The sequence below is a fragment of the Lottia gigantea genome (genome assembly GCF_000327385.1).
Source record: "Lottia gigantea unplaced genomic scaffold LOTGIsca_14, whole genome shotgun sequence".
NCBI lineage: Eukaryota > Metazoa > Mollusca > Gastropoda > Lottiidae > Lottia > Lottia gigantea.
This window is the reverse complement of record NW_008707617.1, coordinates 2,555,851-2,572,318: the sequence shown is the minus strand read 5'-3', so window position 1 is coordinate 2,572,318 and position 16,468 is coordinate 2,555,851. Positions and strand designations below refer to the sequence as shown.

The window sequence follows — 16,468 nt, the reverse complement described above, 5'->3', positions numbered from 1 at the left end:
AGAGGGCACTCCCCTTCTCTTTTCACTTTCAGACTCGTCCTCCCCTTCCCCCATTTGAATCTTCACCGCGTGATCCACAGGATCCGCCAACCTTTCTTCCTTCTGTGCGTTTTTGGATCAGCAAACCACCCCTCAGTCTCTATCCAAGTCAAGACGTGCCCGCCCCCCCCAATACATTCTTACCCCGGTGCCCAAATACATCACATACAGTCAATCCTAGAATCATACGACCATGATTCCAAACCTACTACAGTTATTCTTCATGTAGGCCTCAACAACCGTGATCAGCTACCAATGACCTCCTTTAACCAAGCCCAGAAATTAATCGCTACAGCCAACAAAACCATCCTAAACTCCAAGATCTTCTTCACATGTATACCCATCTCAAATAAAATCTCGAAGATAGCATAACAGAACCTCAGCACCTTCAACAACATTATGATGGAGTCCAGTATCAACAGCGCAACAATCTTACCACCCTAAGAAGAATTCGAACCAGTTGATAATCTTCATTGGTCTCTAGAAACAGCAAACAGTATTTATTTGTTTTGGATACACCAGCTTCAAGCATCGAGTAAGTCTTTAAACTAATTACTGGGAATAAAAATATTGAGAGGCCACCGCTAGGCCAAACTGTAGTTAACTTCTCACACCCCTTCAGCATTCAATATTAGACCGTGGACTTAAGTTTATTCCGACACCAAACTTAAATTATCTCCGACCATCCGTTGAACTATTTCAACGAAATCTTAGATGCACATATTTTTTTCGAAACCACCCCCAAGTGGTGCTAGAACAATGTTTATTCCTAAATCCACGTAGACACCCCCTCAGGCCGCCATCCATCCTGAAATATCCTAATCTCACATGAGTGGAACGTGAAGCGTTAAACTTACTAAAGAAAGACGATAGCATTGTTATTAAAAAGAGTGACAAAGGTTCATGTTGTGTCATTTTGAATAGGGAGGATTACGTTTCAGAAGCAGAAAATCAACTGAATGATCCTAAACATTATGCCATTTTACCAAAACCAATTTTCAAAGAAACTGCTAATATGATTAACAATATTCTTGCCGATTTAGTCAAAACCAGTCATCTCAAACAGAAACAATATGACTATCTGTCTGCCAAACCTGAGAGACATTTGAACACTTTGCCTAAAATCCATAAGAATCCAACCAAGGAGTGGTTTATCTCGAATAAAATCCCTATAAGCCGCCCGATTATATCTGACTGTGGTAGTGAGTCGTATGCAGTGTCATAAAACATTGATCATTTCTTACTACCTCTAGCATGTCAACATCGCGCCTACCTTAAAGACACAACCCATTTTGTCAATAAAATTAAAAATCTTCGAGTTCCCTCTAATGATATTTGTATACCAATATCGATAACACTACTGGTTTAACTGCAGTTCGTAAAGCTTTTAATAAAAACTCAGATCCAAACAGACCCAACGATGCAATTCTACAGAGATTTATCTTAGTCGAAACGATTTCACATTTAATGGTAAAACATATTTACAAACTTCAGGGACAGCTATGGGCAAACGATTCCCACCATGGTAGAGTAGGAACGTAAGGTGTTACCCCTCTGTCCATTTGACCCACTTTTTTACGGACGCTTTTTGGATGACATTTTTATGGTTTGGACTATCAAACTAACCGCAAACGTGAGTGACAAAAGCATAGACTTTCTCGATACCACTGTCTTTAAGGGAGATTCCATAGCAGAAACAAATAAACTGGATATTAAAGTGTATTTCAAAGAAACTGATACTCATCAACTCTTGCACAAGAGCTCCTTTCACCCAAAACACACCTTTTCTGGTATAATTAAGTCACAAGTTTTACGATTTCATCGAATTTGCACAAGATCTTCTGATTTCAACCAAGTCTGTACGATTATTTTCTGAAAACTGAAAGAGCGTGGGTACTCTAAACGATTTGTACGAAACATAAAAAATTCCACCTTAGCACAGATAGAAGCTAAAAACGGGCTTTATGCCGAAGTACCCCCAGGTTTAAGAAGTGCTCCATGTTAGTCCAGTAGATGCAAAACATGTCCCTTTATATCAGAAACTCGTTATTTTGTAAGCATCTCTACGAATAAAAGGTAGATAAAAAGAACATCTAACATGTGAACATTCGAATGTAATATATTTAATTTCATGCAAGAAATGCCCCAAACAAAATGTAGCAGAAACTAAGAATAAGTTACGAACTCGTTTTAATGCTCATAGGTCAGACATCAAATTAAAGAAAGACAAGCCTGTTTCTAATCATTTCAACCTCGACGACCATTCAATAGACGATCTCGCCCTAATCCCAATTGAGCGTATAGAAATTGACTTGCCCGAAGATGAAACTACCAAATTCCGTCAATCTAGGGAAGCCCATTGGATTGAGACATTGAATACAGCAAGACCTATAGGACTTAATATTCATCATAATGTAGGCATAGCACCCTTTGTTGTCCCGTTTAATACAACCAGCAATCGAGCAAGCAAGATAGTTCATGCCAACTATAAGAGCCTTCAAGAGAAATTCCCCCATGTCTATAAGTAGAAAATGATAGTTGCATATTCAATAAAAATAAGAACTTAAATGATAATATTGTTCATAGTAAACTAAAAACAATCAGTACATAACAGATACTATACTTTTCTAATTTCAGATCAGAATCAGAACAGAAGAAAAACCCAATATCAAGACCCTTAATTCTGATTTCTAAATAAAGTGTCTGCTCCACCCTAGGCCTGAATCAAACCCTCCCTTTCCCGAAATCTAACAGTAGGAGTAATAGTGGCAACAACTTTAACTGGTGGATTAATGCTTCCAGTAATTGTTCCAACTATATTAGCTGCATTCACTGCTGTTCAAACATCATCTTGTGGATTGATTACTTTAGGTTATACATCTTATTATAAAAAGAAAACAGAAATCTTAAATGCCTCTCTTAATAATTTTAATATTTTTTTCGAAAGATCAAGAAGAACATAACAGTTGAAGAATGGGAAGAATTCAATGAATATTGTTAGATAAATTTGATATGGAAATATCATCAATAAAAGTGAAAAAAAAATATACTTAATTAAAAGTATATACTAAAAATATTAATAGCATCGAACATACGTATTGGTATTTTACGGGGAAAATAATTTTACGTAAAGACGATTTGAAAGAAAAAAAGATCAAAATAATGGTGGTAGAGGAACTGAACTACTTAAAAAGATAAATGAATATCAAGGTAAAATTGTTACGTACCAACAGATGGTAACTGTTATATCAAATGTGTAAAGCATGTTTTGAACAAAAATTTAACAAATAAAAATTATTATTATGTTTCACAATATTTCGGTTTTATCATATATACCTAAAATATTTCTACTGCGTTTAAACGTGATATTATAGACCAAAATCACCCTGAAGACGCCGTTCAATGACCGATCATTTCAGAAAAATCAAAATGGCAGCCAAAGTTTCACGTCTGGTCAGGTTTTTTTTCTCCTTTTTTAGTCATTACTTCGTCTACGAATCAGCATATTTTTTTTTACCTATACAAATTACACCGGAAGTTATTGAACCGCAAGTTAAAATCAATGTCCTGTGTAAACCGGAAGTGATGCAAAAGGTTTGACTGTAATAATCAATGTCCTGTGTAAACTGGAAGTGATGCAAAAAGTTTGACTGTACTGCAATCTATCTTTGCTATAAAAAAACCCGATTAATCGGACAGAAGAAGTTGAAAAAAAATGCCAAATTTGGCAAAAAAAAAAAAAAAAAATTTTCGAATTTTGGAATTTTTTTATTTTTGCACATATTGAACTGTGGCACTTCCGGTTTTGCAAAAAAGTTCCATTTTATATTTATGCACATCGTCGTCTAACTCTGTAGAATGGTTGCTGCAACTAATGTGAACTAAACACAGGAAGGTGTGTGTAAAGAATTGACATTACGATAACAAACTGGTACTCTGCTTCTGCAAAAAATAAAAAGAATTCACAATATGATAACAAACTGTGAAAAGCAAAGTCCCAAAATTACGAAAACAAAGCAGGACGTTCGTAAAACGAACGCCATTCGATACGATTATTTTACACAACAGAAAAGGTCTCTGCTGAAAGTCTATTTTGATTACGTGTAAGAAGACATGGCAGAGTCTATAGGCATTTTTACGCACTTAAATCTGATTCGATTACCCAAATCAGAATGACGTCGCAAATCGAATCTGATTTATACTGCAGGATAAAGGTAGGTAGGTAGATGACAAGTTAACGTTCGCTTCCAGCGGATGCTGATATCGCAAACTAGGTAGTTGTTGGTAGTCTTGGTAGTTGGATTGGATCAAATTGGATGATTCGGTGTTGTTGGTTTGGTTGTTGATTCTTCGTTAGATCTGGTCGGGTTAAATGACATGGCGGTGAAACTCGGCCCTGGATGGTGTGGCGTGAGTTACTCGGTCTCCTTCATTCTTCCAAACTCGTTCTGATCATGGTATTTCTTGTTGATTGGTAGTCGAATGGTAGTCGTTGGTTTGGCGCAGGATAAATGAACATTATACTATTTATAGTTTCCAAGATGGTGGCAAGGCAGGAAGAAATTACCTTGCACGTAATGGTTTTGACATGTTGGACGCGATTACTAAAGCGGAAGTTAACAGAGCTACGACGCTGCAAAGTTGATTTACTCGATTAACGTATATCGATTTGATTCGCTGCTACAATAAATGCGCTGATTACCATAATCAAATTTGATTTGATACAGGATAAATGGGTTTTTTTAGACCAAATCGAATCAGATTAACCCAGGATAAATTCGACTTATCTTTTATCATCTATGACATCATTCCCGGGAGTTTCCGAAGATTGACGGAAAATATGCATAAAATCCAACTGTCTATGTTTCTTTATATTTCTTTGCATAAATCCACTTCTATATTATTTTGTTCAGCTGATAGGACACTATTGTGATGTCTTAAATTACGGCTCTTGTTCTGATCATGAAGATAAATTTTCGTAAATCCTAATACACTAATAACTTATTAAAAATAAAACATGTTCTAAATGAACCACCATACTAAACAAAACTCCATATTCCATATTTACGCGTTTGATTCTTAATCCGAGACAATATGGCCGATATTATGAAGAACTGTATTTAGGCCAACTGTTTACATTGAATATTGTTACAGGTTAGATTATAGGATATTTTATGCTAATTGTTGGCCTAGAACTAGAATTAAAAAGCAATTTTGTTATTTTAATTAATTATCTCAACCTATAAGGCAAGTGAATCCGTCGTGGAAAATACTCACTGTTAATGTTATTATTTCATATTGACATTAAAAACTTAAATTGGAGTCTATATTACATACGTCTATGTTATTTTATTTATAACTATATTTACTATTGGATAAGATTCGTTCATGCAATATAGGCCTACACTCCGACCACAGAATCTCAGATCTCAGATCTCAGAAATTAATTTTCTATTATTCTCAAAAAGGCTCTAATTCGAAACAACTTACTTAGCCCAAGAATTCTAATCCTACCCGATTCTTGGTGATATATGGATGAGATGTTAACATATTAAATGGTCATTCTGTTTATTTTTTAATCGGTTTTTGTTGTTTGATCATGAAATACATAGAATTGCATGCCAACATGTAGAGGGAGGTGTTCCTTGCCTTTTAATAACTTTCATGAAAGATTCAATGGAAAATATCCATGTGTTAAGTGGCGAACAGCTAAAATAGTCTTGACTAGGCTAATACGTAAGTATTTTAAATTCCCGGGCTCTATTAATACTGTACGAGCAGGTATATGGTTATGAGAAATGGATTCTGATTGGACCAACGATCAGCAGTAATTTAACATATTAATTTTCCAATTAATGGACTACTCTAAAAAGTTTTTCCCTTCTTAGCCAAATCACGTCGCTTTGATGGTCTGTTAGGTTAGCCTCTATATGAACTTGTCAAGAAAATTAAAACAGAAAATCCCGATACAGGATTAGAAGGAGAGAAAACAATACTGACAACCGGAATGGGCTTCATGTAACCGAAGCTTTAGACTACTTTCAGTTTGGCATTACGTCACTATTAGAAAAATGTATTTGGTGAAATGGTAAGCATCATTTTGTTGGGCATGCTTTGTATTTAAAGATTTGTCACTGAAGAAATGTAAAGAGACACTTGTGTTTTTTAATTTAGCTTTAATAGTAAAAACAAAAGTAGAATTATGTGCATAGAAATTTCACTTGACATATTATTGATTTAGACTCTAAATTAGAGAACGATATTTGATTTTAATGAACAAATGAAACAAATGTCAAAAATGACCAACACATGAAGGAGTGGGAATTAAGCATTATAGACTAAATGCCGGCCCACACACGAGCCTTCAGCTCAGGCAGATTTCATTTGTGCATTTCTCCTTAAGACGATAGCTTTTCCACGAATGAACAAATGCTTGTGTGTGCGCGTAACTAAAGCTATCTGCTTAGAGGTAACTTTATCTACGCATGCGTAGTCACGCACCAATTCAAAATGGCTGCGCCCATGGAATTGAATTTGATGGATAGTATTTCTTAGTCTTCAAAAGATGAAGAAATTTTACTATTAATGCTGTTTACTGTAGTCATATAACTTAGCACAACGGTCAGCCTTTCACTCAGGCATATTAAAGGGCGCATTCTATTGTCTTGATTGGAATTGATAGGGTCGACCATTGCCCAAACATCTTTAAAAGACTGCTTGTCAAGGCGATGATATTGACGAAATTTCTCAGGATCTTGTATATGTTGGAAGAAAGTTTCCCTTGAATGTCTTCTCTAGATGCAACAATTTGCTCTTTCGACTATGATTACGGCGTAGTAACAGCGTTAATAGCGACATTTCTTCGTCTTCTTGAAGACTAAAAATTAGGCTACTATCAATTAGGGTTTGAGATATAGCATCGAAAAAGTGCCAAATGGACCATTTTTAGGCCTCTGTAAAATCAGAGTAAAAATGTCTAAACTCAAAAGCCAAAAGATCGTGAGTAGGTTATCATGGTAAATATAAAGGTCATCAAAGGTCAAGATCATGAGATATAAGCCTCCAAACTGAAAAATAATGTCTGGTCGAGATGCGGCTCTCTTGATGACTTAGATAAATGCTTCTGAATAAGAATTTTCCTGAAATGAGGCAAACAAATATGGTCGCTTATTTTTCTCTTTTGGTACATGTTTTTTAGTTTAATATGTTTGTATTAAACATACTAATATTACGCATATGTTATTTTTTGGCATAACTCAATTCCACGGAAAGTAATGCCACCGGAAGTATTAATATCGAAGCTGGAAGTGATGCAATATTTTTAACTGTGCAGAATTATTAGTTTTTGCTGGCAAACATATAATTTTCAGCTCACTCCATCAAAAAGCACACAAAATAGAATATTTGGATTAATTTCGGAAAAAAGATCGGAACAAATTTTGATCAAAAATTTTCAAGTGCAATATGGTGAATGGTTGCAGAGTTATTGCCCTTGACTGAGTAAAAACGTGTCAAATTTGGCTTGTGGGCACATAGAGACTACAGTTTTAATCTGATCTTGATGAAACTTGGTATGCATGTATATATTGATGAGATCTCAGTTAAGTTAGAAATTGGTAATAATGGATAAACAGTTTCAGAGTTATTGAAATTTACATATACATCAAAAAAAAGAATTGATAAAAAACTAGATCTGTGGACGCTTTCGATACAGTGTGTCTGACCTGATACAGTGGCGTAAGGTTGCATTTTAAAGTCATATTATGTTAACATTCTGTAGTAAAAATTCAATAAACCACTTAAGGTTTGGTAGTGAAAAGACGCATTGATTTGATAACGTTTGGTAGTAAAAAGTGTTAACACTCTGTATTAAAAAGTCGATTTTTATAATTGCTGTAAAACTGATAATAAACACTGCAAAATACAAATGAAGATAGTTTTGAATAGATCTGGTCATGGAACTGCATACTGACTGGAACGCCAACTCGAGTCAAATTACGATTTATGCTTGGCACGCATGCGCAAAGATGTACGTGCATGCTTTATTTCCGGTTTCAGCAACATGGCGTAAATTTATTGATAGCATTTCAGAGGTAAGTTATGAATTAAACTTTTTTAGCTAATTAAAATATTAATATTTTCAAGAAGTTCAAATATCTATCAACGTGATGCAGGTTGTTATGTTATTCAAAATTATGTTTTTCTTTGTGTGACTAGCGATTATTAGACAAAGGTTGGTCCCTTTCTGCTTTACTAATTTATGTAGGCCTATACGATAGGCTCATAGGTCTACAGTTCCAGACTTCAGCTGTCGATCACCGCCTCCAAGTTCCCACAATTTTGTCTTTTTATGTAAAATATTTTACTGAGTATTTTTGATGTTTCAGGAATTCCTGGATATTGAAAAATATGAATTTTGTCCCAGAAAAATGGAAAATGAAGAAGTAGGTCAGCCAATGGAGATGAATGTCAATAAACTTATTGTTTGCTGTTATTCCTAAATGTTTTTTAATTCAACCATTTATGTCTGATGAAATAATATTAAATTTGATTATATTTTCTTTGGTTATAGCAACAGCTCATTGAGATACTACCAAATAAATTAATGTTGAATATTTATTCTTTTTAAAACAGAAACAGGTCTCAGGGGGGAATATTTTAGGAAAATTAATCGAAAAATAATTTAGAAAATAAAGGGCTTAAATTCAGTATTCTTTCAATATTATTGCCATGGAATAAAGCATTTTCCACACTTATGACTTAAAATTGAGTTCACTATCATAAAGGCACAAATACTTTAAACACAAGACAGTTAAACACAGTACTTTAGGGACACTTCTTTTAGAAACATGCTCATTTGGGCACAGATCATATGGGCACAGCGTTATATAGGCACAGTGATTAAGACATTGTACCTTCAGTTAAGCACCAGTGGCATGGGGGATTGGGATATGCCTCTTAAAGGTTCATGTATATTTTTATGAAAGCAAATACATTTTAAGATTAACTGTACTATTTTGAGGATTCTATTCCAACTCATAAAAATAATAGAAAAAATTCAAAACTGTCGTTGCCAAAATTGGCAATATCTGACACTCACGTCTTCGTTCCTTTGTCTATAAATCGAATTTTACTGATATTTTAATGAAATCTGAAAGTCAAATTAGTGCTAATATTAATGATTTTAACCACTTATTTACATATAAACATGAGCACATACGTACCTACAGGCCTCAAGGCAAATATATTATTCTTGTTATTGTATTGGATTATGGTGTATTATTTATTGTGACTTTTGTATAATTTTAAGAAGTATATTGTCGTCACCCATGTCCGTCCGTCCAATATTGGCTTGGGAACAGGATAGAGACTACAGTATTCATCTAATTTGAATGTAATTTGGTGTGATCATTTATATTGATGAGATCTTGGACAAGTTCGATATTCACGATTTTTTGACGGTTTTTGAGTTATTGCCCTTGACTTAGCCAAAACGCGTCAAAATTGTCTTGTGAACGCGATAGAGAGTTTTCATCTGATTTGAATGAAATTTTGGTGTGACCATTTATATTAGACAAGTTCAATATTCACGATTTTTCCAACGGTTTTCTATACGCCCACATCTCTCTATGTGGACGTATATCGGCACCCCTGTCCGTCCGTCCGTCTGTCAACATTTGCTTGTAAACGTTCTAAAAACTAGATTTTTTGATGGAATCAGATGAAATTCGGTATTTGTATACATATTCATAAAACAAAGATCAAGTTCGAATTTGAACTATTTTCGACCGTTAGAAGCAGAGTTATTGCCCTTGCCCCAAAATCTGAGCTGGGATTAGACCGTCCTGAGACAGGTCAGTTTTACCCTACTGGTAGGGAACTTTTTACATCTCTCTATGTGGACGTCCGTCCGTCCATCAACATTTTCTTGTAAATGCTCTAAAAACTAGATTGTTTGATGGAATCAAATTAAATTCGATATGTGTATACATATTCATAAAACGAAGATCAAGTTCGAATTTGAGCTAATTTCGATCGTTAGAAGCGGGGTTATTGCCCTTGCCCCAAAATTTTGAATATTCTATAACTCTCGTAGTTTTCAACCGATTTTGATGAAATTTAAAATGGATGTTATTGGACCTAAATCTTAAGGTTTGAGAAAGTTTAGTTTACTTCTGATTAATTTTAAGGCTTTTTCAAGATTTAGGCCTCTTACGTCAGTTTTGAGGAGTTATTGCCCTTTAACCTCTATACAGTAAGTGCTTCTATCAACATCAATTGCTCGTAAACACTCCGTCCGTCCGTCGGTCCGTCAACATTTGCTTGTAAGCGCTCTAAAAACTAGTTTTTTTGATGGAAATTCAAGTTCAAATTTGAGCTATTTTCGACCGTTAGAAGCAGAGTTATTGCCCTTGCCCCAAAATCTTGAATATGGTGTTACTCTCTTAGTTTTCAACCGATTTTGATGAAACTTAAAATGGATGTTTTGTTTTTACCATCCGCATGCCGTGAAGGGCGTATATGGCCGTGTTCCACTATCTTTAGTTATTGCCCTTGATTATGAAAAACGCGTCAAAATTTGTTTGTGAACACAATAGAGACTACAGTTTTCATCCAATTTAATTGAAATTTGGTGTGAATATTTATAATGATGAGATCTTGGTCAAGTCTAAAGTTGGCTATATTTCCATGAATGGTTTTTGAGTTATTGCCCTTGATTTATGAAAAAAGCGTCAAAATTTGTTTGTGAACACAATAGAGAATGCAGTTTTCATCCGATTTAAATGAAATTTGGTATGATTACTTATAATGATGAGATCTTAGTCAAGAATGAATTTGATAATTTTTCGATCACCAGAATTTGAGTTATTGTCCATGACTTAGTAAAAACTCATCAAAATTTGTTGGCAATATAGGTGACAGTTTATGTCAGAATTTTATTAAATAATGTGTCTTTGTTTAAATCAACAATATCTTGCATAAATTAGATTTTTGTTGTGATTTGCCACAGATAGGTGACTGCCCTTGATATACTGAAAAATGTATGAGGAAATTGGGCGTATCTTGCTAGGCAACCACTTGTTTTAATAAACTGATGCTTTAATTTTGTTAGTTAATGAAATCTGACAATGTGATCAAGAAGATGATTATTACAGATAGCCTTGTACTACTATAGATATGCCTGATCACTATCATGAAATGTGGAGCGTATATTGCTGTCACCCATGTCCGTCGATCCGTCCACAATTGCTTGTAAACACTTTACAAGTCACAACTCTTTAAGGATTTTGACAAAAATTGCTGAAATTGTTTATTATCACCAAAGTAGTATGTGTACATTAACATATGCCGTTTTACCATATGCCATTTTACCATATCCCGACTTACAAATTTTTTTTACCAAATTGAGCATGCTGTCACATACACTACTTTAAATAGTAAATAGTAACAGTAAATAGTAATATATAGGTCATAACACAAAAAAACACTCGTAAAATCATCGCAAAATAAACACACAAATTAAAAAAAAGACACATCCTTCAGTCCCGACTATCACAAAAAAAACTTATATCAGAATCCTATATAATCCCTTCTTCACTTTAGATTAGAATATTTAACGAAAAAAAGCATATTAAAAATACCCTTATACAAAATAACTTCCTTGTTTCGCTTAACATCCGGTTTTATAAATAGCCTCTTTTTATAGCCTCGTTATAAATAATGTTATTTATAGTTTTAATCTAGAAACTTCTGTAAGAAAGATAACTCTTGTTTTGAAAAAACAGACCACAATTTCTTCGTTAAAAAATAGGATGAGTTTAATTTTAAAACATGAACATCACAATTTCGAAGATTATTCAGGCGACGGTATCTTTTCATCAATATTTTCTCTACGTAAAAAAAAAATTATAAAAGTAGCTAGCTTTGTTTCATCCGAGATATAAAAGCTATAGGATCTATCGCGGAAGCGGGAAAGAGTATAAGCGACGCAGTGAAACAATCTGACGAGTTGAAAGAATTACAACTAATAAGAGAACTACGTAACAGGAGATTAGAAGAAAGCACAGGAAAAGGTTTTAAAGTTATAGGATAAAAATGATTGTCGCTCACGCTCCAAACTTATTTCGGTTCAGATATACAAAAATCATTGGGCTCTCTTCCTGGATTTCCATGGGCAAAGTATCCTGGAGAAAAACATCTTCCCGGCCATAATTACACTGGTCCAGGTACTAGATAAACCCAAACCGGGTGATGAACCAGTCAATAGAGTTGACGCCGCTGCGCTTAAACACGATATTTTATATAGAAATAAAGACATAAAGTTTAGACACGAAGCAGACAGACAAATGATAACCGAACTTGAAAATATTCCAAATTCAACTTTCAAAGAGAGAATGCAAAGGGCTCTGATCATAAAACTGTTAAAAGCAAAGATGAAATTGGGCATGGGATTGGCAGATGAAATTCATAAAGAATTTAGAAAAACTAAAAACTTTTTAAAAGTTAAAGTAAAAGATGAAATATAGTCAGCCGATTTAATTAATATGCCAGTCGAAAGAAGATATAAATATTGCTTAACAGTTATAGATATGTATACGAGATATGCTTGGGTTATTCCTTTGAAAAACAAAACAGGATTATCAGTCAAACATGCTTTTGAAACGATCATGAAACAGAAAACCCAAAAAGTTATGGGTAGATAAAGAAAGCGAAGTTTATAATAAAAATATGTAATCTATTGCTTTGAAATTTACAGTACTCATAACGAGGGAAAAGCTGTAGTAGTAGAAAGATTTAAAAGGACTCTTAATTCAAAACTGTTTAAAAAATTCACAGAACTAAAGTCTCAAAAATGGTTAAAGATTTTACCCACTGTAGTATCAGAATATAATAATAAAATTCATTCTTCCATCAGTGTTTCTCCAATGGAAGCTGGTCAAAATCCAGATATTATAAAGTTTTCTTCTTCACTTAATAATTTTGAAAATGAAATAAATAATTTAAATATTAAACCCAAATTTAAAGTTGGAGATTGCGTTTGTATTTTCAAATATAAAAGTAAATTCGAAAAAGGTTATGTTGGATACTGGACAAACGAAATATTCATCGTTGATAAAGTAAACACCACATCACCTCCAACAAATTAATTGAATTAATCGATCATGACAAAGAACAAATCATAGGTAGGTTTTATCAAAACGAACTTCAAAATGACTTTTGAAAATGAATATCTTCCTCAATAAATATGGAACTGATACAACCACAAACTTTCAACTTATGAGATGGGCGAATGAGTTAAATATATCACCGTTTTATTATTGTATGAGAGATGAAATAAATGATCTCAAATATAAGAAAGGTAAATTTTATGTTATAACAAATATACATACTTCCGATCAAAAGGAGTTCATCATTCTGCTTTGTACAAAGACTCATCAAAAAACTTATATTTTTTTTATTCTTTTGGATTAGAATCAACTGAAGAGATAATGAATAAACCAATCAAATGTTCTACATTTCAAATTCAATTACCAGGACAAGAGTTTTGTGGACAGCTTTCACTTTGGGTTTTATATCAGTTGGATGAAAATTTCAAAGTAACTGATATAAAATCTCCGGAAAATGATAATGATGCTGTTCACAAGAAATATTTACGGGAACAAATAAATTCAATTAAAGTAAATAAAAACCATTTGGAAGATAAAATAAGTAATGTGAAAAGGCTCTTCAAACGTCAACTAAATAATAAAAATGTTATTAATGATACTAAACTACAGCAAGAGGTAGCAGGTTTGATAAGTTTTATTCAAAAACAAGTTTGGATGAGGTTCTTTATCTTTAGAAACTAAAAAACCTAACACTACAGCGTGGATAAATAAAGCGAAACCTTACTTTGTGGATCAAATCGGAGACACTCTTCAAGGTGATTTAGATATGAACAATTTCAAAGTAACTAATTTAAAGTCTCCGGAAAACGATAATGACGCTGTTCACAAGAAATATTTACGGGAACAAATAAATTCAATTGAAGTAAATAAAAACCATTTAGAAGATAAAATAAGTAATGTGAAAAGATTCTTCAAACGTCAACTAAATAATAAAAATTTTAAAACTTTTTGAAACTAAACTACAACAAGAGGTAAAAGGTTTAATAAGTTTTATTCAAAAAGAATTGGTCAACGTAGTGAACAAAACTGAGTTACAATATTTAATTTCATTAATATCTAAATTAGATGATAAGATTGCAAAACAAAAATTAGACATTCAACAATTAATAGATAACATTCCAGATGAAAATGAAGATACATTTCAACAGGAATTAAATGCTTTGGAAACTAAACTTAACAGTGAATTACAAAAAGAACTAACAAATATTAAACAACAAAAATAGAACATTGATGATAGCGAAATCAAAACCTATATTCAACAACAATTATAGAACATTGATGATTGAGATTAAAACCTATATTCAACAACAAATACAAAATATTGATGATAGTGTTATTCAACAACAGATAACCATAATTAATAACGAAGTTTTAAAACAGCAAAAAAATATAGCCGCATTAGAAAAGCATCACAAGGAAAAAATAAATCATATTATTTCAATCTTCCATTTGGAAATGGTTTACAGCAAATATAAGAAAATTTTCTCCTCCAGAATATATTTACCCCCATGCCATGTTTCATGGTAATCATCCATTCCTTTTTCCTATACAGGCAAAAGTTGATTCGATATTCTTCAGACAAAACTCAGGAATTACATCTAATCGTCAATTTAACACTCGTAAAGTTCTTCAGTATCAATGGTACAGAAAATGTAGAAACTAAAAAATATGAAATTAACGACGAAAACAGCAAGTTTAATCACTTTTATGAAATTAGAACAAGTGGAAAATATATAGATAGGTTTAGAATGTTAATCATACCAGATAAAAAAAATGATACGCTTTCATTGAGTGAATTTGATATGATATTGGAGACAGAAACTTCACCATCAATGAATATCATTAGAAATCCAAAACCACAAAAAGTAGAAGGAAGGCCAATCAGTTATCAGTTTTTACGAGTAACAGACTTTGAATATGTAAAAATATATTTTGTTAATAGTAGTTTTTTACACGAACATGGAATTATCTCTTCAACTAATTTATTTACCTCAGTCAATATTCACAAAAGTCATAGAGATAAACAATTTATAACACTTCAACAAATGCAGAAAAACATGGAGTAGAATTGATTCTGTTTTCAAAACATTAAGCACAGTTCTAACAATAGGGATAACAGTGGCAAGAAAATAGAAATTTTAAATTCATATCTTAATAAATTATTTATATTTTTGAAAGATCGAGAGAAGATAACATAACCATTGAAGAATTAGAAGAATTCAATGAAATTTTAGATAAATTTGATGTAGAAATATCATCAATAAAAGTGAAAAATTCCTAGTTAAAAAATAGATACTTAAAAAAGAATGGATAAAATAGGAAATTTAGACAAAGGATTATCCAAAACACTTTTTTCATCGATATTCAATTCAATATCTAATTTATTTTCGCGTAAATTTAAGAAAGAAAATGAAGAAAACTTTAAATATGTAGTTGATAATATTTTTAAAAGTGAGGAGAATGAAATTAAAATATCAGCCACATATATGCTTTATTCAGAATTAATCAAGAGAATAACTATTCTATTTAATGATTTTAAAATTAAAGGTCATATTGAAATAAATGGTCGAATATATGAAGAAGGGTAATATAAAAACAAGACATGACGTTATCTGGATTCAATGCTCAAACTTTCCAGATTGTTTATTCAAAGATGCATGATAAATCTAAGGCTTCTGATTGGTATTTTACAGAAGATATTATTTTCCGCAAAAATAATTTTAGAATAGTAAAAAGATCTAAACTGGCAGAGGTGGAAATCTACTTAAAAAGATAAATGAATACAAGGCAAAATTGTTACATACCAAGCGATGGTTATTGTTTTATAAAGTGTGTAAATCACTTTATGAATAAAGACTTATCAAAAGAATTTGAAAAATTTATCAACAGTTTTCAAAAAGCAAAAAGAAAAGGAGTGATGACAGTTGGAAGATTTAAGCTATTCAACGATCGATTTAATACAAATTTTCAAATCAATAACCCTTAAGACAGTCATTTTCAACCAAGATATGTAAACATAGACTTAGATTGGGTTTTTTACTTACATAAAGAACATTTCTGTTTGATAAGAAGAAATAATAAAGCTTTGGGTATTAAAGAAATAGAAGAAAACTATAATGAAAATGTATGGAGAACCTGCAGAGATGATGATGCAGTAACATGTTTTGCTCAGTTAAAACTAAACATGATTTCACAACCTCATGATGATACTTTATTCGCTTGGGATTGTGAAACATATTGTGAAGAGGGGGGTAATAAAG

At 32.6% G+C, this 16,468-nt stretch overlaps 1 protein-coding gene across 1 annotated transcript; it reads left to right on the top strand.

Moving 5' to 3' along the window:
* Positions 1-13,263: 13,263 nt before the first annotated feature.
* On the top strand, positions 13,264-15,274 carry LOTGIDRAFT_157535 (hypothetical protein; the record flags this gene model as incomplete). Its single annotated transcript, XM_009049743.1, has 4 exons — positions 13,264-13,399; positions 13,513-13,830; positions 13,883-14,101; positions 14,787-15,274. The coding sequence occupies 4 exons, from the start codon at positions 13,264-13,266 to the stop codon at positions 15,272-15,274; spliced, it is 1,161 nt and encodes a 386-aa protein (XP_009047991.1).
* Between the last annotated feature and the right edge of the window lie 1,194 nt (positions 15,275-16,468).